General features: G+C 38.6%; 1 protein-coding gene across 2 annotated transcripts in view; it reads left to right on the plus strand.

Annotated features, from left to right (window-relative positions):
• Positions 1-1,390: 1,390 nt before the first annotated feature.
• Positions 1,391-27,756, plus strand: part of rab28 (RAB28, member RAS oncogene family) — a gene marked incomplete at its 3' end in the record, with an annotated part of 29,361 nt that continues 2,995 nt past the window's right edge. For both annotated transcript variants that reach the window (XM_079250267.1, XM_079250268.1), the window contains exons 1-6: positions 1,391-1,517; positions 6,179-6,275; positions 9,043-9,131; positions 11,251-11,380; positions 26,373-26,476; positions 26,575-26,652. In XM_079250267.1, coding sequence (XP_079106393.1) covers positions 1,443-1,517; positions 6,179-6,275; positions 9,043-9,131; positions 11,251-11,380; positions 26,373-26,476; positions 26,575-26,652 — 573 coding nt within the window. In that variant the 5' untranslated portion in view covers positions 1,391-1,442. The remainder of the gene's footprint in view (positions 1,518-6,178; positions 6,276-9,042; positions 9,132-11,250; positions 11,381-26,372; positions 26,477-26,574; positions 26,653-27,756) is intronic.

The following is a 27,756-nucleotide window of genomic DNA, read 5'->3' on the forward strand; positions in this document are numbered from 1 at the left end:
ATACTGTATTAAGATAAATCTTAATACAGTATTTCGTAATTAAGATAAATAGAAAAGTATCCTTTCTTTTTTTAAGTAAAACTTAAATTAAGAAGTATATGATATTACAGAAATGATCTTTTTTACACACAGAATGATGATCTATTCGACTGGGAATTATAAAAAAAAAAAAAAAAAAACCTGGTCTATTTGCAAACCATAACAGCACAGGAATAACATTAAGCTGAGGACATCACAGGAAGGGATCAGCTGATGTAGGCTCATAATATTTCATTTAGGTGAATATCAACTCAACCATTGGTTTCTTGATGCTTAATGATAATTGATGAAAGAACCTTTTAGATCGTAGTATTTACAAACAACTCTATAAATATGTTTCCAGGTAGTAGACAACTACTCAACAACTAATACAGCCTACTTAAAAGTAAACAAAAACAAAACGAACAAACAACCAGCAACAAAAACAATATCTAGAGGAACAAATAAATCAACTCTGTAAAAAACCGATGCAGGTTAGGTTTACAAATAATCTCCTGACTCCTTACAGCTAATCAGATCCAAATGACAGGAGAGATTGTGGTATAGTGGAAGTCGTGCAATTTTCCTTTGGGGCGATAACAACGAGAAAGAGGGAAAAAGAAAAAAGAAAGAAAGGAAGTGTTTTTTATTCTTTCAGTCAGATTAACAAACAGAAACAATAACAAACTAGAGCAATATCAAGAATATTCCATAATATTCTTTTAAATAAGTGGACATTGATTTTATTAGCAAATGTGAAAAATTGTCCAGGAGTCTATGTATTTTGAAGCTACTGTCAGTGTTAAATCGGCTACATTATGGATTATGGCTGCTTGTCCATTTCAAATCTGATGTCTGTTAACTCAAAAATACAAATTTGACGTTTAAAATTTAAAATGTAAAATTAAACAAAAACTGAACCATGGCACAATAAGGTCCCTTTCTTCTGGTAAGTTTTATTTTATTTTATTGTGGTAAGCTTTTTGCAAAGGTAAATTCTTTGTATTTCATTATCATTCTTTTTACACTTTGACCTATGTTACCATGGTAACAGGAACGCGTCACATTCAGGACTCAACCACACGCCGATGTTTCTGTTTCCGCTTCAAATAGTTTCTGAAAAGACGACGGGCTTCATGGGTGTAGCGAAAATAAATATAAACTGAAGTGCCAACTCGCGGGCACCGGCTTGCCTCCCTGATAGCCATGATCCCCGTTTAAACATAAAAACAGCCGAGACAGCAGTGGGGCTTTGGATCACGCCGAGCGGAGCAGCTACAGTGGAGTCAAAATGGCGTCTGCTTGCCCACTCAACAGTGTTTTAATCCATCTGTGATTACCCAGATAGCTGGACTCAGCAGCCTGTGGGTGGTTTGTACTTTTCGGTCTCGCACATTGATATAGTTGGACGACAGTTGAACGTCATGTCTGATTCAGAAGAGGACAGCCAGGACAAGCAGCTGAAAATTGTGGTGATTGGAGACGGAGCTTGCGGAAAGGTGAGGCGGTGGCAGACACGTTAAAGAAGAGGACAGACATTAAAATGAAATATTAATAACATAGCGACCGTGTGTTTTTACTGGTACACGGCGGTGGACTCAGTATGCAGCTCGTCTTCATGCTGACTCCGCACTGTCCTGGTCACCATGGCGACCGACGCTAGCGTAGCTAAGTTGGCTAAAAGCTAGAACAACAAAGCGATAACACAGGAGCATGAAAGTCAGAGTTATTTGTGATCACATCATGGTTTACACCTCAGGAGTCATTTAATTTCCAAGCTACGATGCTATAATGTTATGCAAACTTTCACCAAATAGACATATAAATGACACATCCTGACATAGGTTTCATTTAAATCTCAGTCATTATCTGAATGAAACGTAAACATGGATTTTCCCTGCTTTGTTTTTGAGTCAAAGGAACAATAACGTTTGTATGTATTTAGGTGACCAGAAAAAAATCATATCAAGATTCATATTTATTATCGCTTACAGAAGATTATTTAATCTAAAGCAGAAGGACTGGAAAGGAACTGCCATTTTTCTGCCCACTTGATCTGCAAAATGCCCAAAACAGCATGGCTCTTAAAGGGAACAGGGTTTGGAGAAAAAGCTAGGCAGCATTTTAATGCTAAATACATGCCATGCTGCAAAAGCATTTGGATAATTATACAACTTTCAATATGTGACAATTATGATAGGTGGGTTATTAAATGCACAGATAATACCAATGGTATTTAAAATTCTTCGTTTTTTTTTTCCAAACAAGTTGCACAGTTATTTCAAGCCTGTCAACAAATCGCATTTTGAGACAAAAAGCCCCAAAAATAGTCATTGAGTTGATTATATTTAAGACAATTTGTCATTGTAGTTTACAACAAAATGGAAGTGTAGAAATGCTAAAGGTTGGGAACAAACCTGGTGCTGAACTATTTAAGCAGAAACTTACCTTAACTCTGACTAAGTAGTGCTGCGCAAAATTGCTTAATAACTGTGTGATAGCTGCTTAACTGGCAGTTATAACACAACTCAGTTTAACTTGAATATAATATAAAAATGGCATAGATACAGGGAATAATTGTGAATGGCTCTTTAAATCTTAATTAAATATAGACTCAATGGACAAATATTTCTGAATAGTCAACATTAAAACCCCGCAACATGTAGTAGCTGAAATCTAAGTAAGCAATGTGAGACAACCAGTTCCATGCATGCACATTTTCTCTTAAAGAAGACATAGTCATTTGACTATTTCAGTTCATATTCTGTGTCCAAGATAGCATAATGGATTTAAATCTGACACAAATCCTCTGTTCTAAACCCTATTAAGTCTACCCAGCCCTTAATCCATGTTGCCTGTACCATTGAGTATAGTTGTGGGCTGCACACTGGCAGTACTGTGATTTATTGTAACTGAGATCATCTGCTGGTGCTGTGAAGAAACTGTTGCCTGCCTAAGTAAGAAACCCATGTAACTTTAAGAGCTTGGCAGCCCAAATTAAGCAGAAAATGAGTAACACCCAACCTTTACAGTTAACTGGAGATTTATACAAAGTGTGAAAGTTGACAAAAGGCTGCAGATTGCCCAGCCTGGTGTCTGTTTTCCATCAGTGAATCTTCTGACAAATGGCTCCAAATGCATTTGGCTCCAGTGGCCTCTTTTAAGAAAATTGAGAAATGTAAAAATATTGCTATTTTCTTAGTTTTTTGTACACAATAAACCTCAGAACTACCAAAAAAAAAAGCTTTTTCAGTACATTGCTTCTCTTTGCTAAATTGACAAAAACATAACATTAATTTTCACACGCCGTTCACTTTCAAAACTACACAACTAAAACACAGCCATTCAAAACTTGGATTAAAAAGGCTGAATTTATATTAACGTTTGGGAATTTTTTCTAGTCACACTAAACATTCATTTGCAGTAAAGCAAAGACGTTGTCATGACAGTTCAACTGCGTTTCCTCTTCACTGCATCTTGAATCCCTGAATGACTATGATTGTACGACAGGGATGCCAAGTACTTTTCAGCTACACATCCTTTTTTGTAACTAATCTCTCCTTCCTCTGGGAAAATGAGTGTTACCTGTAAAGGCAAAACCCAATGAGAAAAATGAATGTTCTCATTCTGGAAAGTTGAGATTTTCTTTGGGGAGGTGCAGAGTTTATGTGTGTGTTCAGAGGACACACACATAACTCCCAGTAGATACGCCACATTAATAATCCTTCTCACACTACTGCCAGGTGTCAGCTCGTCACTGTCTGAATGACTTACCTGCTTGTCTGTTTTGGGCAGAAAACAGGAGCCCTGCCCCCCATTTTGAGTAGGCACTGCTGACTGACATCTTGAATGCTGTTTCCCCCTTATTAATGTCAATTTGCTGAGCAAATTGCAATTGGATCAGTTTTTCTTGGACAGCATTTTCAGTGGTATTTTTGCTTGTGGTTGGTTGTCCATTCAGAAATATAGGGAAATGTGTAGAGGCTTGTCCACCTGACCGAGATGTTTTTAAAATATGGAGTCTCACATTTAGCCAGGCTCTTAAGACGCTGGGCTGAACTTAAACACTGGTCTATTTTTCAACCTGAGTTATGAGCCTCTCAGTTTTTCCTCTACATTTGCTGTTCTGTGACCCATAGGGTAAAAAGGAGCTTTAGGTGCAGACCCTGTATATTAATAAATGCTGAATTCCAGTCAGACTCCTAATCGCACAGCATTATATGTCTGAACTTTTTAAATACAATAAAAATGCAGATGTGACACTGAGCTGTGAAAATACACAGCTTCACATGTATGATTTGCATCACATGGTCATACTGAGCTTTCCCTTTTTTTCCTCTTCTTCTTTTAAAAAAAATAAACACCCTCTTTATGTTTCTTGTTTCAGTGGAATTTCTTCCATTTCCCGGCATTGGTATCATTGGTGACCCTTTTGGTGTTCACTGTTGCAGTGTTAAGATTACACCAGCTATTACATTTGCTGGTTAGGTCCAGTTGTTCGTTTGGAGAAAGAAAAAAAAAAACTATGTTGACGGAGGAGAGCCAAGCTACCGGAATGCCAAGACAAATGGTTGACGAGGCCAGTGTGAGCATGTGGAATACATTTTTGCTGTCCAAGCTTGTTATTGCTGTGTTGTCAGTGATTGTTTGGGCTACTTAAATGGTCAATTTTCTCCTTGTTGCGTCAGTCACCTCCAGTAATTTTGCAGCCACTCTTGATGCTGTGACTCTGCCAACTGAGATTAAAAAAGGAGGAGGGGGGTGGGGACAGTAATTTAGTAAACCTTCAAAGACATAGGTGTGTAAACTTTGTTCTGCACCTCTAAGAAAATGTTAATCAGCACGGCTATGGCAAAAGCCAGCTACATAGTGAAGGACTGACTAAAAAAGATTTGGGCAGACCAAGATGAGAGGTTAACCTGTTTACATTACATCACTTGATGTCTTCCTTTATGTAATTTGAAGGAAGTTCTGTCATATATGTTGCAGTGTTTGTTTGAACATAAACCTGTCTTAGTAGGAATGGAGGCAGATAAGGACCCAGGCTCAACTAAAAGCTTAGTGCATTCAAAGACAGAACTTAGTTTTAAATCCTTAAACCCGCAGTGACTGTCAAGCACCACGTTAAAATCCATTTACTGCCACACATGAACGCTGAGGGAATCCCCTTGGTTTGCTTTTCTGTTGTGTTTATGTAAGCACACTGTTCTAAAGATAGCTAATAGACATTCAACACATTATTTTTTTCTTATCCTCATCCATCACATTGAATTGATGTTGGCATGTCAAGCCTGTGCTATGAATTCCCACGGATTTCAGACACTGTTAACATGCCGTCTTCTCAAGTACAACAGTGACAGTGATGGAAGTTTAATAATTTGTGGCAATTATTAGGTCTGCCGTCTGGAGACATGACACATACTGCTACACCTGTTTTTGTATTTCACGTAGATTTTCCTTCTCACTTTTGGGACCGAGTACTAAGGTGGTAGAGGAGGCAAGCAGTTACATCAGCGACCTCTCTGTCAATCATTTAGGTCTTTTTTTTTTAAAGGGTTTGAGGGATCACACTAATTTCCTGTAACACACTCTTCAAGGTTACATTTCCTTCTAATTATAATTGTATGGCATTACAACAAAGAATGATGAAGCGGTGTTGTGATATGATAAATTTTACATCCATCTATTTTCTTAACTGCTTAGTCTAATCAAGGTTTGCGGGGAAGCTGGAGCCTATCCCAGAAATCATTGGGCAGGAGGCAGGGGACATCCTGGACAGGCTGCCAGTCCATTATAGGGCCAGATATGATCAATTGTAACATTGTATTTTTAGATATATTAGGAAATCAAATTATCTAGTTTTAGTTGGCATTTTGTCAGTTTGAATGTTTTTTTTCCTACTTATTACCAAAGTGTCATCATTTCAAGACAAAAGGTTTTGCAACATTTTGCATTCTGCCCAGGGCTATGCTTTGATCTGTAGATGTTTTCTTAGACAAATAATATGCTCTGAATGAACACTTCTCCTCTATCCTGGAAATATTTTCTTTAAAAAAAAAAACACTTACTGCTATAAATCTTGTATTTTTAGTTCTTTTAATAGCTGCAGAAGTGCTTGGCTCTCATTCTCCACATCTCTCCTTTTGTCTTTCTGTTTTAGACATCACTCGCCACCAGGTTTGCACAAGAGGCCTTTGGGAAGCAGTACAAACAAACCATTGGCCTGGATTTCTTTCTGAAGAGAATAAGCCTTCCAGGTGAGACACCTTCATAATCTTTAGGGAGCGCTTGCATGTTCTGAGACATTGCACAGGCATGCATTGCACACGCACAGATCACTACACTACAGACTTGGGAGTGCAGTGAAAAAATATGGATTTGTGGTTGCAGAAATAGTAAATGTTATTTTTCATATCAATATAAGGTATGAGATTGTTGATTCTGTTTACTTAAAATAATTAGAATATTTATTGAAACGTCTGTTGAAATCTAACTGAGAAGCTTGTTGTTCGCCATCACTGTCAGATTTTTATTTCTCATATTTTCCTGTTTATTATTCAGGTTAACGCAAAAGCTGAATGTGTCTTTTCTGGTAGTTCTTCATTGTAGAGTGTCTGCCACTTCTCAGGCTTATCCGTACTGAAGTTTCTTCTCTCCAGAGCAAACAGCTTTTTTTTCTTTGGACTCCACAAGGCCAATGACCAGATTATGCTCAAACATTCAAACCTTGGTCATAATTTCGTGGACACAGTAGAGTAAATACTTCAACTAGTTCCATTTTCCTGCATGCTGCTGATCCTCATGTTTAACCAATCTTTGTTCTGCATCACATTAAACACTGATAATGATTTGTTTATATTGATTCCACAGAAATAAATTTTATTGTATAATACTATATTTGAACAAGCATACACTGTTTAATTTCCTACTATGTGAAATTAGCATTTTCAGTATATTAAATAGTATTTCTTAAACAGCCATAGCCCATGCTCTGTTTCTAAATTCTTTCATTACTAATAAAACAACATTAAGCGAGGGCAAATTAAGTGCTAAAAGTAAAAGTTATGCTGATTTGTGAGTTGGCTGAATATTCTATTTTGATTTTGTTTCAATTTCAGCATATGAGACTTAGGAGAACTAAACCGCCAAAAATGTTGTGGTGGAGTCGGGATGAAAAGAGCCAACCATAAGAACAGGCTGGGCTCAGCTACTTAATACGAACCTGAACAAATGTTACTAATTGTGTGACTTCTTTTTTCAGTAACTATTTTTCTGGAGAGAATCAGTGAACTTTCCACTGTTATACTGCAAGCTTTGTTTAATGTACAGAAAATATATCTATATCACTGGGGCAGCAACAAAACTGGACTCAACACCTGAGTTGTTAAATGGCCCATTTTCTGGGGAATTGGGTGTTGATGATCTGATGAAGAGGAGAGTAGCTCTGCAAGCTGGGTGGTCCCAAACTTAGTTAGGACCCCCACCATGCCTTGTATTGGAGAGGTTGTGTGGGTCTCTAAGGGGTTGTAAGGGTCTGTTGCAGCAGGAGGGAGAGTAGCCTATAGCTAGTGCTGGCCCCTCTCATCATGAAGGCCCAGCTTGTCAAACTTAATGTAGATTTTCCAATGCAGGCAGAGGTGAGGCGAGGCCGACTGGCACACAACAGCCTCCTCTGTGTGTGCTTTTTATAACAATACCTCTTCCAGATGTCCCTGCCAAACCAGAGAGGTACAGACAGTGGAGGGGACTGACTATGGGGAAATGAACAAGATACATTCTGCCAAGATCTAACTTTTGGCAGTGTTTGGTGTGATCTAGCATCAAGTCATATTCAGAGGACAATAATGTTGTTGTATCTGGCCTTATTATCAGTTTAACTGTTTGTCTTTTTTTTTTTTTATCATGTTTGCAGTTCTTGTAGCAAAAATATGCCAGCCCTGCTGAATCAGCATTAATGTTTGAAACATAAAAAAACTAAAATCTAGCATCTGAGGTCGTTGAATGGGTGGGGATGGCTCTTTATGACACCAAAGATACAGGTTTTTCATTGGACTCCTCAGTATAACTTTTATACATTGACAGTGTATAGTCTAGATGTAGTGACTGTGAACGTAACCGTTTCCTCTCCTCGCTTTAAAAAGGGGACTTATGAAGGGGTTGAGTCGTCCAGCCGTGTCCACAGTGTATGCTTAGCTCCCCATCGCTGCTGCAGCCCAGCACAGGGCCTTCATCACACCAATATAAACTACTTGCTGTCTGGTCCTCTCTTCTCTTCTTGGATATTTTTTTAAGCCACCCTTTTCATTTTCCAGAGGAAGAAAATATTTATTTGGATTTGGTTTTCGTGCCCCTCTTTCTCTTCCTCCCGCTCCTACACTCTGTTCTTTTCCCACAAACATAAGAGCAACAGTCTCCCTTTTCTCTTTTGCGTTTAATTATTGCTATTTTCCTTAACAGCATATAATTCTCTTCACTTTCCCTACTTGGCAGGACAAGGCACAATGCAAACAGTTATTCTGTAATAAGAAGTCATTTTCATACAGCCAGTGTATTAAGAATGTTTAATTAGAGGGTAAAGGGTACATATTCATCCCCTCAGTCTCGCTGCTGAATATTCTTGGATGTGAGTAATAGGTGTTTTTTCAGTTCCCTTAGCATGAAATATTAATTGCTGATTTATTATTTTCATTTTGTATATCAACAATGTTGAACAAGAAATAGAAATCACAATGGAACCCTTGGTTACTATATCCATATATCCATATCCATCGTATTTCCAAAGGATTTTCAGCTCTGAAAACAAACAAAAAACATCAACAATTGAAACCCCCTATTGCAGCCTTTTCGTTTGCTCTCTCTAATTTTTTTTTACTACTTTGTGACTGTTAAGAGAGAAAAGTGAAAATCTTGTGTCTGAAATAATATCTTGTCCATTACAGAGTTTAATTAAAAGATGCATTCTTGTAATTTAATGTGATTATTGCTTGATATTGAAGTTTAGTGTTTCTCTTTTCTCCACTGTAGGCAATTTGAACGTGACCCTGCAGGTGTGGGACATTGGAGGCCAAACATTAGGGGGGAAAATGCTGGATAAATATATATATGGAGCTCATGTAAGGACACACAAACCCAAAGTTCACTCTCAACTGTTGCTATTTTTTCCTTAACTCTGCCAAGAAAAAAATAACGGGTACCATCTTTGGTTTGTGCTGTAGCTTCCACTTTCCAAATTCATTTCCCCATCATGAAGCAAAGATGAAGATATAACAATTTGAATTAAAAATGAAATTTAACCAACTTTGACTATCAGTCACAGGAAGGGAATGACGTGTACAATTTCACAATTCAAATATTATGCAGAATTATCACAATAGTAAATAAGATACAAGCCAGGACAAGAATGAGTTTCCATTTTTTTTAACAGTCATGTATTAGCTCCCCTGTCAGTGCTTGTTATCACAGCCTCTGCAGTCAGTCTGCCAGTCCCTTTTTAGTTACATTGTAATTACTTTTCACTTAGCTTAACTGTGTGAAGCAGGTTTTAAAATTTTTAGCTTTTAAAAATTATCTATTTTTGCACTTATTTAACTTGAAGTGTTTGTGCTGATCCACCAAAATGAACAAATGTTCAGTAAACTGTCATTCAAATATGTACAAACACTTAACTCAAATCCAAATATGTACAGTATGTTAGTATCAACTTGTAAAAAATAGCCCAACCAAAACAAACAAACCCCAGTTTATGTATATTCTCTTGTTTTTCATTGGTCATTTGAAAACAATAATGTCTAATGCTTAATATCCAGCTGCATCTTGTGAAAATGCTCAGTGATGTCAGTGCCACAGGTAAGCTATGTTTCTAAAATGAGGGACTGTCATATTTTTTGAGGGCCTGCTTAAAATGAACTTCAAGCCACATACTGCAGCACATGATCCAACATGTGGGCAAAAAAGCCAAACATGTGACAGCATATCAGCCTTATTGACATATTTTTGTCATTGAACAATACATGCTAGACAAGTGTTGCTCAGTTATTTTCCACTCCATGGATGTACTTGACATGATGAAATTGTCTCTTTCTAAAGTGCGTTTTACACTTTGCACTATAGTGTATTAATTAATCATACATGTGTTTTTTATTTCTTTTCATACATCATTGCCAAATTATAACACTTTACAAGAGAGTTTTTCATCACTTTTGTATAAAATGTTAACACCTGTTGTTTGCCACTTGGCATCCTGTAATCAATCATAGCTGTTCAGAGAAGCTCAGAGTAATTGTCAGAGGTGTGAGCTGTCGTCACTGGTTGTGCATGTTGTGACAGTGTATGTCTCTTGAACAGAGCAATGGAAACCTTAAAGTCATGTTGCATCATGCACCAAAAGAAAATATGTTTTCTTTGGTTCCCATTCATATCCAGTCCTTTAGAATTGGTAAAGTTTAGAATCCTGATTGGAAAAAAGCTGAATTCTGTGATCATTTCACTTAATTTATGTCAACAGCTCCCTTATCTCTTTACTTTTTTTTAAAATTAATCTATGTTGTCAATTCCTTCTGACTTTGTTGCATGAATATTTCTACAATGTTGAGATTAGTGGAGGAGGGGGCGAACAGTTTCTTCAGCCAATAGTCTTCATTCATTAGTTCAGACAATAGATAGCTTGATCTAACCTCTGTTCGGCAGTGAATTTAGATTATGCATACAAAACCATGAAAAATTTATGACAAACTACTATTTTAATCAGTATGAACGCATAAGCCAATAACATTGAAACTACTAAAATTTATCTACTCTCCCATCAACAAGATTTTGTCCCTGACTGTAAGAAGAGAAGCAGTGCCACCTACTGTTCCCTCTCTCACTATTACTCATTAGTATGTGTTAATACGGTGTTTCTCAATTCCAGTCCTCAGGCCCCCCTGCCCTGCAGGTTTTATAGGGAACCATACTTTAACACACCTGAATGAAATAAAGGCTTGTTAACAGGCTGAGAAGACCTTGTTGAGGAAGTTCAATAATCTGACTCAGGTCTTTGGGGGAGGAACATGTCTAAAATATGCAAGGCAAGGGGGCCTGAGGACCGGAATTGAGAAACAATGTGTTAATATGAAGTGTGAAAAGAAAAAAAGAAATAATCTACACTCTTCCAGTGGAGAAATTTCTGTGTCAGGTGTTCAAATGAGAGTCTGCTAATTTTGGCATTGTTTCTTATGTTTTTTTTCCCTACAGGGAGTTCTCCTTGTTTATGATATCACCAACTACCAGAGCTTTGAGAATCTGGAGGATTGGTTCAGCATGGTCAAAAAAGCTAATGAGGAATCTGACATTCAGCCTGTTGTCTTCTTGGTGGGCAACAAAAGTGAGTATTACATGAAAAATGACTTTAAAAATGTATTTCTGTATACTTTGTTTTGGGTTCCAGGTAGCTGTGAATGATTGTTGTTTTACAATTAATGGATAGCACGTTTCTGGATGGACTTCATTCTGATGCATTTTTCATTTGGTGTGTGTTTGTGTGTGGAGGAGTGAGTGTTTGATGGTAGCAGACATGTTTGTTAGGGCAACAGATAACTGATTGGTGTGATAAGAGAGTTTTAGAGCGATGGGAATGCTGATGTTTGTGAACTCTTGGGAGTGACTGACGATGATTTAAAACCCCAAGCCAAGGAACCCAGGTTACCGCTTATCTACAGCTCTCTACCCCCAAAGTCAGTACCCATCTGCCTCCCTCACCCCTCAGTCTTAGCTTGTTCTCCAGACCTATGTAGTTGGTTAAGGTAAGGAGCTCGATGTAAACCAGACAACTCTCCTCCTATCAGCCTTCACCCATCCCCAATTGCCAAAATAAAGACCAATAATGATGACTCTTTTTAAACATTCCCTTGACAGATCTGGAGTCATGCCTGCTGCTGTGTTATTGTAAAGTGAGGCATCAGTGTGTATGTAATGGTGACTGCCCACCTTCCTGAGCCATGATGGACAGTCAACAGAATGATGTCTGCACACAGAAAGCCCCCACTAATGTTACTCAACAGGGACCATAGGTCATTCTTTAATTCGGCTGTCCAGAGAGGATTCCCTTGTCTTCACATCCGGTGCATCTTATAATGCCCAGGCTTATATTGTGGGCGCCTCTGTATTTAGGCTAGGTTTGGGGTGTGTGGATTAGTGTGTACTGTAATATTTAAGTAGTGTACATTGCACTGTCAGACCCCCCCCCCCCCCCCCCCCCCCACCACCACCACATGCTCTCCCTCTAATGGCTCTATTGCTAAGCATAGTCCATGTGTGTTTTTCTTGTTCCTACAGGCTGAAATAAGAAAAACAAAGTCCCACACAGATTGCCCCTCCAGGAGCAATCAATTACCTTGCAAGACTTTATGAATTCCTGAACCCTACTAATGACTCCATTTTCTTAGGGTGTTTGAAGCCACAGAGTACAGAGATGGGCTTAGTTGATGGCTTTTAAAATTGAAGCCAATGCTAAAATATCTTTTAAGTGTAATATCACTAATGGTTGCTTGGCACTGGTTTCAATATAATTGCATTTAAAAACTGCAAACTTCTCTCTATTCTATTCTATTCTATTCTATTCTATTCTATTCTATTCTATTCTATTCTATTCTATTCTATATAATTGCATTTAAAAACTGCAAACTTCTCTCTATTCTATTCTATTCTATTCTATTCTATTCTATTCTATATAATTGCATTTAAAAACTGCAAACTTCTCTCTATTCTATTCTATTCTATTCTATTCTATTCTATTCTATTCTATTCTATTCTATTCTATTCTCCACTCTACTCTACTCTACGGTCATTTAGCAGACGATTTTATCCAAAGTGACTTACATATAAGTGAGAACAACACAAGCACGAAATACCTCTCCGCTGCAAGTCATTGGACTCAGGCAAACAATTTTGTTTTGTTGCATGATATGTAGGATATACTCGTCTAAAAATAATTCCATAATTAGATTGATATTCTGTTTTTTTTCTCTGCCATTCACTTGGGAGTTTATTATGCATTGATAAATAGCTCGTGTTTTATTTGCAGTAAACAGCAGCCACATCATTTTCAGTTTGAAGAATCAGGGAGGAGGATGGGGTGGTTTTTTTTGTAACTATTATCCTAATGGTTATTGACAATTTCCCCTTCTGGTCCAATTAGAAATTCTCTAACTTCTTAATACCTGACACAAACCCTCATAAAAAAAAAAAAAGTCCCTTTGCAAAGATATGTTATTAGTTGTAAGTATCACTTTCTAACTGTACTGTCATGTCCAAAAGTGATCACCAAAAGAACAAACTGATGATGGCCAAATGCTTGCTTCATTACTGCAGTTAAGGAACCAGTGAGTAAGAACATCAAAACCAACACCTACACCTTTAGTCTCTGCTTTAAAAACAAATTATAAGTATTATAGCTCTTTTTTTTTTCTTAAGAGTGAAATATTTGGCACAGTTACTTTAGCCAATGAATACAAAGCATTCTTTTACGAGTGGAGTAGGATTTCAAATGGTTCCCATGATGTTGCCCTGAGAGTAGCAACATGTTTGTCACAACCGAAATAGAAGTACAGACATAACAAGGACCTTAAAAAAAACAGTACAGATTTATGTCTCTGTGAGGGCTTGTTCTGGGGGCGATTATGGTGTTTCACCACTCAGACATTTTCAGGGTTTCAGCAAGTTAAACTAAAGGTGAACGCCGGATTTAGAGGTCACGTACTTAAATGTATGCAGTGGAGAAATCTCTTCTGAGTGTTTTTCTGTCCACTAAAAAACCTGTGAAAGTGTTACTTCATGAATTTTTAAAAAATATAGTACAGAACCTAAATCAAACCATTGTTTTGGTTTATTTACAGAAACTGAGACTGCATTTCTAGAATGTGCATGGCTGCTAGTTTAATTTAAACACCATCTTTGTTACTCAGTGTGTGGTAATTTAGCCATTGGACCCAAAGGGTTCATTAACAATGCTGTCCCTTCCTCTTCTTACCTTGTCCTGACTGCCCTCCTGCCATGTCACTGCTGGGGAACAGCCTTTCCTTTCTTTGGCTTAGCATGGGCAGCTGGGGTTAAGTATACTTGTTAAGCACCAGTATGCTGCTCACTCTTGCCATCTACACTTCTGCTCAGATTCTTATGTTTAAATAATGGCACCACTTGTAACAATTCAGAGAGGAAGCCAATGAAATGTTTTACTGAGGGCACACATCTGTTCACACAGATTATTTATGCAATTGCAGGCTCCCTCACACTGTCAAACATAAAAACATGCACTTAAGGTGAAACAACACACTTGTGAAATTTCTGGGAACACATGCGTAATAGAAGAATGCTAAGCTCTTGGTCTGTCTAAATGCACTACAACTCTGCTTACAATGCTATTTCATGTAATACTGTACGGCACACAAGCACAACAAGAAGACGTTGGCTAGTTGTTCAGTCACTCACTTGACCACTTCAGTGCATTTTTAGTGGAGTGTTAAGTGTGGTGTGTTTTGAAAAGGATCCAGATAATGAATCCGATTGCTCTTTGCTTTCGTTGCATTTGACCTGTTTGTGCCTGTTTGCTTTCTAAATAAAGTGCTCAAAGTCACTGATATAAAAACTACTAGACATCAGTAGGGGGCTCTAATTCAAATTTAGCAGATTTTTTTGTGCTGTAGTTTACGTATATGATTAAATGGGGGGGTTTCTATTTTGACATGGCCTTTCAAAATTAGTGCACATATCTCTTTTTTAGACATAAGCCTGTGTCATTTATTAAAACAATTTGTTTTTATGAAATGGGGATCACAGGACCTATGCTCACTCCCTATCCACCACCCTTTCCACTGGCAGTGTTCTTTCCCTCAGGAACTCTCGAGCATTCATCACTGACTTGTACAGCCCTTATTTGGGTGACTTAAATGGGTTCAGTTCTCTTAACCTCTCCTCATCACTCATGGGTTACTGCTCAGCGGTTCTACCGCTGTTCACTGGCGATCCACTCAGGCCTGCCATGGGAACCATTCTGTTCTTCTCAGAGATAAGGTCCCTGCATGAAAAGAATTTGTACCCTCAATTATGGCTTGTACCTGCTGTAGTCTTCTGCTCTTTCCTGCTGTCTTTCTTCTCACAGCTCTTATCTTTGGCCATCTCTCAAACATACTTGTGCTTTTATTTTCATCCCTGTGCAAATACAGACTCTTTTCCATCACACACTTAAACCTACTCTTTATTCTTATCTCTCACGCATGTAGACTAACACCTCCGCTGTGGCTACCTTTGCTGACAATAATGTCTTTTTATCGGGGCTATGTTTCTGTTGTGTTAAACAACATCCAAATGTTTGTTTTCTGCATGCTACAACAGATCTCATTGCATATCGTTGCCCGCTGCACTTCTTTTTCACCAGATTTCCATTCAGTCATGTAAATTCAAGTGAAACATGGATATCCCCTAACTCTAGCTTTCTCACGAAGCATGTCCTTGTCCAACAACTTTGTTGGTCCTGAGCTGTTTACCCCCTAGGCTTGGCCTTGGGTGGAGTTGAAGGCTCCCCCTTCTCAGCTCTGTCACCTTTCTGCCCCTGTAAAGCTGCCACAGTTCCTGTCTGTTCAGTGTAGGCCTGCACATTTCTTAATAGAGAGATGCTCAGAAGTCCAGGAGTGCAGAGGAGCTCAATGCGCTTCTGTTTTTGGTTTAGCTCAAAAATGTTTTTCCTGGCTCAACCCACTCGTACTTAGGTCCTCTTACAACAAACTAAAAGGTCCTAATTGCCCCCAAGGGAAAGGTTTAGCCACAATAGACATGTGGTGGGACAAAAGCCCAGTGCTCTTACCCAGCACCCTCACCCCTCCCCAGATAGGAGGGATGAACACGTCAGCAGTGTCTGTTTTGCACTGTGGGCAGCACAACCACAGGTTCGACGCTGTAAAACATTATATATACAATATATAGACTCAGCAAGGCATGGCACATGGTTGGGTAGAGACCTGGAATGTTTACAGTTTACAGCAAATCCAATCTTTCCTTTTCTCTTCACATTTTATTGAAGGTAAAGGGTCAGGCTAAATGTGTGTATCAGATTGTCTCAGTAAATCTGCTGACTGCAGCCTGCTGTCTGTCTTCAAACCAAGAAAAGATTGGAAATGAGTATTTATGTTACATGATACAGAGAGATGAATAAGAAAGAATTACAGCTTTATCACAATGTGGCTAGCGCTCACCATTGATTAAGATATCTTTTTTCAAAGTTCTGTTCTCTTTGGAGCTATTCAGAGTAAAGTCTTGCAGTTCTTGCTAGATGAAGTAAATGCTAAGGTTTAATTGTAACAACTTTTGACCCGGCTGTGGTCTCTGCACTCATCTCCCTTAATTCTTATGCCTGTTGAAACATGGAAAGTCCTCATTCATTTTAGCCATCCATAAAGCAAATATTGTTGCACATGCAGTAGATGATCAGTCTTCGAATACCTTCTTGTGTGGTAAGTCATGGGCCATTTGAACTGCACAGCACAGCTTAGCCACCTGACCCGAGCGCAGCCTGGAACCCTCATCACACTCAGGCTATACTTTATTTCTTCGCTGCTCCACAACATTGATATGGAGGAATTCCTGGAAGGGGCCTTGCTGACACAGGATTGGGTAAATAACTGATTGATGTAAATCCATGGGCATATATTATAACTGTAAGGGAAATGCCAGCAGAGTTTCTCTCTTTTTTTCATGTATGTACTTCTTATGTTGTGAAATATTACGTCACATCTTTGAGGTTTGATTATGCATACGATTTCACCCTAAAATATGTTTTTTCAGGCCGATGTACTCTGGATTCTTTTTCCGTGTTCTGGTTCAGTGCTGCGACTTCTATTGCCACTGTGTGTAGGCCAGTCTTATGCATCATTGCAGATAAGAAGACTTTATAATTATGAATAGACTTTTAGCAATGGGACACATACAATTATGAAGTCTCCCTCATGCTCTGCATAATTATTATAGTTATGGTGCTGACTCACAGAGGCAAGTACTACTGCTTTCCCATAAAAGTCCACTTAGTTTAACAGCAACAGGAGAGCGTAGAGGACATGGCCAGTGAAACCCTGGTCAACGTCTTGTGCGGTCGGCTCAGAACTGGGCCTTTTGTTCACTTTTCATGAGTCCTAGGAGCCTGTTAACTCAGGCTGCAAGGCCCTCGGCCTCATGTTTTACTATACCACTGACAGCCCAGCACTCGAGCTCACTCCCTGCCTGCAGAGCTACTGCTGGATACTCTGACCGTGGAGGAAGACCACATTGTTTTATTAGCTGGTGTGGAGTATCTGATTATGTTTTAAAGTGTGAATGCATGTGTGTATGTGAATCTGTGCGTCTGCACGTGTGTTTGTGTCTGCACATCATTTCACGAGAAACGATCAAATGACAAGATGAGCTGTGATCAATGAGCTGTCGACAGAACACTTCTGACCTAGTGGAAAGCGAGTCCCCTGACGGTCCTGGCCCGTTTCACGCCACCGGGGCAGGGGCGCCGCTGCACAAAGAGCGTTCTGTCTCTGTCAGCCCCCTCGCTCCCCCCCCCCCACCCTGAGGACTCCTGCATCAGCCCTGCTCACCTCGATAACACCCAGCTAACTAACAGTACTTCATCTGTCTGTACACACTCAGAAAGTCAAGATAGTATTATTAACTTACCTTCAAGATTTAATTTACTGATTATTATTCCTAAGAATTCTGCCACAGGCTCATGACAGAGCAATACAAAATCCAAAGTAAGAAATAAATCGATATGCTACTGTCTTGCAAGACTGATGCTGTCATCCTGTACTATAAAAGGCTGTTGAGATAATAAATTTAAAGACATTTTAGACTAAATCATTCAGGCCAAAAATGAAATGCACCAGCCTCTAAAAAATTATAATTTTCATCCATAAACAGCATTTCATTAAATATGGTATTATTTCAGTTCTGACTAACTGCTTACTTTTGAACTAATTGTAACTTTAAAAAAAAACCAAAACAGAAGACCCGAGGACAAACCTGCCATTTTTAAAGCCATTGTCTGTTTGCCTTTTCAAACACATAGTGCAAGATCAAGATAATCAAGTTTTTCATATTTTAAAAGCCACATTTTTTAAGAGCTCTCTTTGAGTTATGGAGACCAGTTGGACTCAGTCATTTAAATGCTTCACATAAAATTCATTACTCATTTTCTTTTATTACCCACTCATGCTGTGAATGTTAAATCAATGTCTAATTGAATTAGGGATCGCATTGAAGGATTTATTCTACTTACTCTACTTTTAGTTTGTAACTGCTAAGCATTTCCCTGTATCTTTTACTAGAAAATTTATGGGTAAATTAAATGCCACTTGCAATTAATATCACCTCTTTTACTATCAGACATAGGGGAAATACTGTGCTGTTTTTTTCCTTTTGGACCATTGCAATTTGATATGAACATTGATGTTTAAGAATGTAAGTGTCCGTCAACTTACTATCGTGCTTTGTGGCCTTTTTCAGAAGGGAGGTGAGGCAATGGGAATGAATTACATAGCATTTATGATCTAATGCTTTTTGTTGTAATGCTTTCATGAGGATTCAGTAACTACTAGTTGCAATTCAGATAATCAACAATTTTGATACACTGGCTTTTAAAGGCATCATTTTGTTATTGTTAATGCAATATGCTTGACAACAAATAGATACTAAAAATGGTTAAATGGTTTGTTTTGAATGCAAACTAAACTATATGTGATAATATGAAAAATCATTAAGTGTACTTTTTAAAAAAAAAAAAAAAAAATTGCATTTATATGAAGTCTGCATACTATGTTTCTCTATGTTTTCTGGTTTATCTTATAAATTAATGTTATAATGTTTTGATGAATGATATTATTTAATCAAGTAGTGACAAACTCTTATAAGACTTTACATAAACATAGCCACTACCACATCTTGGTTCCTGTATTCCCTTGTACTGGTCAAATTCTCGAAGCAGTGTCCCTCATAGAGCACACATTATGCACTGCAAATATTTTAAAAGTGAATGTTTTTGTGCCACAAATAATGAAACTGAAGCTGCTCCAACACTTAAAATGCATGAGTCTGGGGTTCAAGCAGAGCAAAATAGTTTCAGATGTCTGTGTTGTGCTGGCATTAGGTATATGAATGGATTTCATTGCAAACACCAGGGGTACACTGCGTGAACAGTACTTTGTATCAACCAAAATTTTCCACTTATTGCTACTAAAACTGCTCAAAACCTTTTTAGTTGCTTAACAAGCAGCTGTAGTTTGTATTTATCAACTCTCCATACACTTAATGTGTATACAAAAGCATTTAACTGCCTAACATCAAGTAACAGTGGAGAAGTGTGTAAGCATGATTACCTTTCTAGATAAACCAAACACTAACTCATATATGTATATGTAATACAATGTATATAAAAGACTTTTTCCTCACCCACCCTACCATCTCCTCTGCGTAGGGTGGGTGGCTGTTCATCTCAAGCTCAGGTCTTCTACAGGAGTCCAGGGAGCTTGAGGGTTCAATGCAGTATCTTAGCTGTTCCTAGGACTGTACTCTATCTGTTGGAGCTACTTCTCCAGCATGAGGAACATGATCCTCAGTGCCTTCCAGGCCTTCTCCTGTTCTTTCTTGAGTCCATTTGCCAGGGTCTTGTGTCATTTTTTTCCAGATACTTTCATAACTGTGGATAACTACACTGATCACTATGGTTTCCTCTGCTGCTTATCCTTGATCACTATGTCTGGTTGGTTGGTCACCATGTTGTCAGTCTGTATCTGGAAGTCACACAGGATCTCATCCTTTCCATTCACCACCACCTTGAGAGACATTGCCCATGGAGACTTGGGGATCCCAGTCCATATTCTGCGCAGTCTGCCACTGGGGTGTAGTAGATCTGGGCCTCAATGGCCATGGTACTCAAAGCTTGCTCCTGTGTTGCCATGATTAACACTTATGTATTGTCCTTCAGTCCAGCCCTCTATAGCCATTGGTAGGACTTGTTCATATTGGCTACTTCACCTATCTGTCGGTGGTACAACCCTTGGGGGGGCTTTTCCTAGTTCCTTTGCCTGAGACATTCACAAAGTGCTTTATCTTGTGGAGCAGTGCTCTTGATGTAGCCATGGTGCTTGAACGTTTAATCTTGGATAGTGGCCCTAATGCTCCATGGCCTATAGCTGCTGGCACTGGACTTGAGGTGGAATTCTCCATGCACCATTATATGGTTTAACATGTGTGGTCTGAACTTCCCCCTTTGGCCAGTTTATTATCCCAGCAGGGTGTCTGATCACTGGCAGGGCATATCTGTTAATTGCCCAGATCTTGTTCTTGCCGTTGAGCTTACTTGTCATTACCTTACACGTTGCAAATATTTGGCCGTGGCAGCTTTCCTGGTGGCCTCTTTGTGGTTGCTTGTAGTTTGCCAGGTACTTGTAGCTCCGCTCAACATTTGTTATTCTGCCCTCTAGGAGTGAAATGCCCTCTGTATGGACTACTTTCCCTTTCTTCGTTACTATTCGGACATATTTCTCCAGTCCGGATGACATTCCGATATCCTTGCTGTAGATTGTCTTGCTCACTCAGAATCGCCCTTGTTCTCTTTCTCAGCAAGCATTTTAGAATCTGACCTCGAATAAGATGCTGCTCGAATAGTTTTTGGAGTGAGCTCTCCCTTGTCTGAAATAATTACAAACTAGCCATGATGGGTGTGATGCTAATCTAGAGGTACCCCAGATTAAAAATTAAATGACTGGAAATGATCAGTTTATGTCCACTTCAAATGTCAGAGCTGCAGAATTATTCTGAGATGTTTTTTGACTCACTGGTGCATGAAAGTTAGAACTGAGAATTGGCCCAGACAGTTGTAAGTAATAATCATAATAATAATAATTATAATAATTGATTGTCCTACCCCTCACTACACAGTGTGAATACATTCACAGTTGTCATTTGGGGAAACTGAGGCAAACCTAGTTAATAAAGACTTAAAGCCATAGAATGAGGTAATGTTGGAAGTGAAAGGCTCTCTTGGGGTTGATTAGCTCAACTCTGCAACTTTCACTTAATGGGATATGGCCCCTCAGAGCCCCAAGTCTCTGAGTGCACATACATGACCATTACAGCCACACACAAACACAAGGACGCCCAGACAGTTTACACATTCTACCTTCAGCCTTTACACGTCCTGACATACCAACTGTGATTTAGTTTGAAGCTAAACTGCAGGTAATTAACTGTGTTATGTCAAGCTTATTCTTTGGCTGCTACTCGCTGAATAAACTGTTCCAATTGGTCCCCAGCAGCCGCCTGAAGAAAACAGTCAGTAGGTGTCTCTGTTATCACAACATGTGTTTAAAAAGGCCACTGAGGATTACACACTGCGGTGTAAGATTTCAGCTTGGTTAACCAGTGTAGGCCCATTACCTTGTTGTTTTGCTTTAGTATCACAGTTCAGTCAACTACTATAATCTAAGAATTCTTTGCGAATGATCACACTGTGTACGTTTGGCCCATAACTATATCAGTAAGACTTTTTACACCTGATGGCAAAATGTATACTGGATTATCGGGTCATAAGTGAACTCAGGTACAGGTGTACCTAGTTGTTAAAACACATTTCTAGAAATCAATTTTAAATATTCATTCATTCATTCATTCATTCATTCATTCATTCATTCATTAATTCATTCATTCAACTGAGGTTTTAAAAAATCTGCACATAACATCCACTATATTGCTCCATAACATTGACTACAAAGCTGGGTATTTATGTTCAAAAGTAATAAGTAGAAATATATGTGTATTTAGTCACTGCTGTTTTTGTGTTTGTTTACCTTTGAAGCATATTGGATTTTTATTAAACTTAAATCAGGGCCCCTAAGCTTTGCTCTTTCAATCCTTCGATTTTTATGTTATTTATTTGCATTTGAACTGTTTTATTCTGTTTTTATTTTTGCCGATTGTGTACAGCACTTTGTTTCAACTCTGGTTGTTTTAAAGGGCTTTATAAATAAAGTTGAGTTGAGTTGAGATGTTTGATTCAAATATTTATAATGTTTGAGTGTCAGGGGTGTGGTCATCTACACTCAAACCTACTGCATCATGAACACATGATAAAAACCCTAGCAAGGAGAGGGGTCACTAAAAGTTCCCAAACCTTCTTGAGCACATTCCCTAAATTACTAACCTTCTGTTGCAACATTTAGAACCAGAAGGTTTTACTGAAGGTTTTACCCTAAACCTTTAGAAAAGTTCAGAAACTCACAGCCTTAAAAATATTTAAAACATTTCAAGAATCTATGAGAAGCATGAAAATGAATACATAATTAATTCTGAATTCTGTATTCTTTGGTTTTCCATGGAAATAGTAATTCCGAATTGAGGTTTACATGAAAAGCACATTTGTTCACCTTTACTGAATTTCGCTTTACCTCGGCGGATTGGGAAGGATTCTGATTGGACAGAGGGTGGATGTGATGTACTTACATCTACCGGAAATAAACAAACCCCAATTGCTGCTTCTTGTCTTTTCAGACATAACATGGAAAAACACATAATAACTACCATTTTTGCTTTGATTTTGATTATAATTTGAAGTACTAGCTTGACACAAGAGGACTACTTCACTTTTTTCAGCAGCTGAGGAGGAGAAGGAAGATAGAGTACTGGAGACAGAAGGCAGAAAACTGCAGCATGATCTGAAGTTGGGGGAAAATAAATAAACAAGGGTGCTGTGTTATTTCACTGTGAGCTGCAAGTCTGATTTAACCAAATCTACAGATATAAACTGGTTACTGAATAACATTTACATATATAGGTGCATTAAATGTGCAAATGTTTTTTTTATGTTCTCAGTAGGTTTTCCCTTCAGAAACCCAAATATTTTTCCTCAAGAAAAGAAAAAAGAACTTATAATTTGTAATATTTTTTAATCCTGGCAAAACATGTGAAATCCAGCATTTCTTTTGTCAAAAAAAAAGTTCTTTCTGAACTCTCAATTCTGAAGTTGAATGACAGGCAGCTGGTGCTGAGGTTGTTGTACACAACTCAGTTGAAGTCACTTTGTTGGATAAACTACGATTTCACTCATTTTCTACATTTCTGTACTTTTTCTATAATGGGTTTTCACCATTTTTGCATGTAGGCATTTGAGAGTTTTTTTTTTTAAATCTAAAGTTAATGGGCACTTTAAATGTATGTAAGAATCTTGGTTTAATCTTCTTTGGGATATGATGTGGACAGTTTTGCAGGTTGTCCTTTCATCTTAACTATTTTCTCTACATGCAGACAGTGTGCTGAAGCCTTGTTTTTAGTTATGCAATTTAATTAATTGGCAGTCAGTTGTTTTCGATGGGGGTATCTGTTTAAAAGCTTGCTCTAGGCAGATCTATTTCAACTGATTCCAATCTCTTCCCTAATTTAGTGTTTAGGTTTCATAAAAAAAGACCTTCCCAACACTGTCTGGTTTCAGGATTTTCAGGCTCTGCCAGTGACAGGATTCTTTCCATTTGCATACACACCAAGTCATGTAGGGAAGCATCCATATTTTCTTCTCATTTGGTTGTCTTCACATTTAATAGGTCACAGCAGTAGCAAACCAATTATTTACGGTAAAAGCCTAATTCATTCACCAGATATTAATCTCTTCACTGTTGTGTAGCTATTCAGTGCAATGAAAGGCAGACCTTTTATATAAACACTGATGGCAACCAGAGCAAGGGAGGGCCACCCCTCCAGACAAGTGATGATCCTCTCTACTATCTCTATGTGCTCAGAGGCCTAAACATTTTATTTCGTGTTTGCAGTCACTTCCTAGGAGTTGTTAAGCTGATGTACAGTTTGACAGAAACAGAGGGAAACCAGATCATTGGAGGAAGATTGTTTTGACCTGATAAGTAGAAATGGATACATTAGGAAGAAAAATTGAGCAAAACGCCACAACTGTGGGATTAGTCTTGTATTCAGTTTACACAGACAGATGCCACATGGTGAAATTTTCATTTGTGTGAAAAGGAGGCCCACCTACAGTATTATTCTATGAGTAAAAATAGCCACATAAATGCTCATAACCCACTCTACCATGTACAAAACAGGACAGTCCTGTTAATTTACCCAATAGAAAATAAGTACGTTGACAAAAGTTTGACAAAAGTAATCTCACTACATGGTTCATATATGTCCTGAGGCCTTTTAAAATAAAAACTGAATAAAAATGCAGTGCTTTCGCTTGTTTGTACAGGGACTCTGAATTTATAGCAGCAACTAACCAAATCTGCTGTTTTAATTCTTTAGCCAACATTGACAAATTTTCTTTTACTCCAATTCCTGTTTTTCAAAGTGAAATCTGTTTCATATTTGGAGTTCTGCAAACTTTTGACTTTAAAAAGTTTATTTCAACCTCTTATGGTACTTAAGCTTGAAACATTAAACACTAACATTTTAGCTGCCTATACAATTTAGGTCCCCAATGACTTCAGAAATACAAAGTCAGCCAGCATGTTTGCTCTCTGCACAGAAACTGAAAGAGCAACCAAGAGCTGGACTTTGCCCTTTATGTGTGCAGTTGTCTAAATACTAAATCCCAAGTCTCTCCCTGTGTCAGAGATCTACCTTGAACACCAACTTTTGTTGTGCGTATGTTAGATAAATAAATGAGAATCCCATTGCAATGTGCTTTCTAGGAGGTACCAAGAGTCCAAAAGGCACTGCAAAAGAGCACATCATATACCAGTTTCCCAGTTTAATTAGCAACCAGCAAATTTTCCCTCACTTGTACACTTTTTACATTTTTTTTTAACTTACTAACATCCCTCCCTCAGATCTCAAGCTTCAATGTTAATGTTGGTTAATCTGACTGTGACAGATGATTGATAACCTTCCCCAAGTGCACAGGATCCAAAGGATTAGCAGTGTTTACTTCTAGTAGCATGCTGGGTACCTCCATTGTTAATGACTGGAATTAATAACCTGTAGACGCCTATGAGACAGCTATGTTTATGTAGAGGTAGAGACATGACAGTCTGCCATGGACAGTGAGTAGTTGTAAAAGTGTCTGTTGCTACCCAGAAGGCTTATGTTTATATGTCACTTAAAGTGACTATGATACTTGTGTTGGTCTAAAATGGTTCTTTCTAAATGTTTTCTTTTTTTTTGCATTCTGCACTTTGTGCCACATGTCATTCATTTGAGATATTAATAATATAGGATTATTACAGTGTTTATATTTCTTCCTTGAAATGCATCTGTCTTTCTCTGCTTTTGGCTTTATTCCACCTCCCACATGCATTTACACACACACACACACACACACACACACACACACACACACACACACACACACACACACACACACACACACACACACACACACACACACACACACACACACCCACAATGGACCATGAGAACAGGGTAAATTCTTGACAACTTCAATGAAACTTCACACAAAGACTAAAACTCAGGAGGGGTGAAAGAAATGCAACACCTTACAGTAGCCTGACCTCCTCCAGCTAACACAGACATGTATGCACCAGATACCGGGCGTAGCCACCTTCCTGCACAAAGCAAGGAATAAAGAACGTAGCTATTGCTTTCAGCAACAAGACCCCCAGGTGACCTTCCTTATCGACCCCAGCATGACCCCGTAGTGAGGAAGAAGAGGAGCAAAACTCCCAGTATCACTGCACAGGAGTTGAATGCACAGACATCTTCACAATAGTTAAAAAGAAGGCACTGTCATTGTGTTTCCACTAAATCAGTGTGTAGGTGACAGTCCCAAAATTTGTCTCCTTACCCCCACCCTAGAAGCCTATCACCCAGCACTCTTACAAGTCATATTTTCTCCATCTACGCTTTATGTCAGTGTAGCATCAAGTCTTTGTTCATTTAAATATTGTTTCATAAGCCTTGATCCACAGCTGAGTTGGTTTGTCTATTTTGGATTAATTAGAGGGTCACAGCTTCTGGGTACAACTGTACTAGACTTAGACAAAAAATGTATCACATCCAGCTTTGATACCAGCTGAAAATGGCCTGGGAGCTACTGAAGTGATCATTCCAATCCTAAAGCCCCCACACTACATAATAAAAGTGCAATTTGCAACTGAGCAAAATAAGAATTGAAACATACTTTGCTTTAACATGCCGTTTTGTGCACCAGCCCTGTACGCTAGACAGACCCCCTTCTATCTTAACTTAAGTGTAAACAGTTATCTTTTCTGTTTATGTTCTGATGTGTAACAGTTAACCCCGTGAAAGTGCTGCATAACCACCATATAAATCTATCTATTCATCTTCTGTAAGTTTTCTTACATTACACTGTGTTTTGTCCACAGTTGACCTCGAGCACATGAGGACAGTGAAGGCTGACAAACACCAGCGCTTCTGCCAAGAAAATGGCCTCATCAGTCAGTTTGTTTCGGCCAAGACTGGGGATTCGGTCAGTGTCACGTGATTTAATTTGTCTCAAATGAAAAATGTGCAAATTTTAATGGTATTTGTGTTTAGATTGTCTTATTTTTCCTCATCTTTTGCCAGGTGTATCTTTGTTTCCAGAGAGTGGCTGCTGAGATTCTGGGGATAAAGCTAAACAAAGCAGAAATAGAGCAGTCCCAGGTGAGCCATAATGGCATCAATGATTCTCACTCAAATTTCCTTGCAAAGTCTGAATCTAACAGCTATCTGCGCCATGTTTCAAATGGCTTATTTGCTCTCAAGAGGAAAGCTATTTTCCCCTCTACTCAGCCTAAATTAATTCTAATTTTATTGTATTATTTTAAAGTATCTATTCTCGGTCAGTTTTCTTGCCTTGCATTACATTCGGTGTGATGCTTGAATCTAAGCGAGGTCACAGAGAGTGTGTTAGGTCAGTGGAGGTTACCACACACTGTAAAGGACTTTTTGTTGAGTAAACATGAGTTTGTTACGTCTGTCTCCCATGATGGTATACCTGCCACTGACGCTGCCCATCTGTAAATAGACCCACATTGACCACATTAATGCGTGAAGTCAGAGGTCAGAGGTAGGCAGTTGTAAGAGTAAGAAGGTCAGGATTGGTTGTCTGATTTATGTGGTTTATCTCCCACTGTTTTTGGATGGAATAACGTCTAAGCTTGTCAGTCAGACCAAGGTGCCCAATGGTGGCAGCTGTAGGATTTACAAGGTCACCTCCCTGAGAAGCATTAATCCCGGGTCTGATATGAGCGACTGGAGCCACACTGGCTGGGCAGTGGTTGATGAGCCTGGGGGCTACACAGAGGTCAGGACCCCCAGAGAAGGGAGAGCACATAGGGGAAGGACTGGGCAAATTCTCAAGCTCCACTCCCATCGCCAACACGGCTGCTGACTTACTGAAAATGACCACAAACTAATGGAGCTGTCCATCTACTTTCTTCTTCCAGCCCTCCCTTGATAGTTCTGTCAGCAAAGCAAAGTGCTTTAATCCACACTAATCAGACTGCGTGAGAGGCTGGATCCATTTTAAACCTCAAGAAAAAAGATCAAGAGAAGTTGACAGAAATGCACAGATTAATATGGAAGACTGATAAATCGACTTGAGTTACTAACATAATAAATATTTATTAATGTAATAAGGAAATTTAAACATAGTAGTTACGATATCGGACTAAACAATTGTATAAAAACAAGTGTTTATGAAGATATTAATAATTGTATGACATGCTTTTGTATCTTCATCAATACATGCATGGAGACAGTTCC

Source organism: Telmatherina bonti, assembly GCF_933228915.1.
Source record: "Telmatherina bonti genome assembly, chromosome: 12".
NCBI lineage: Eukaryota > Metazoa > Chordata > Actinopteri > Atheriniformes > Telmatherinidae > Telmatherina > Telmatherina bonti.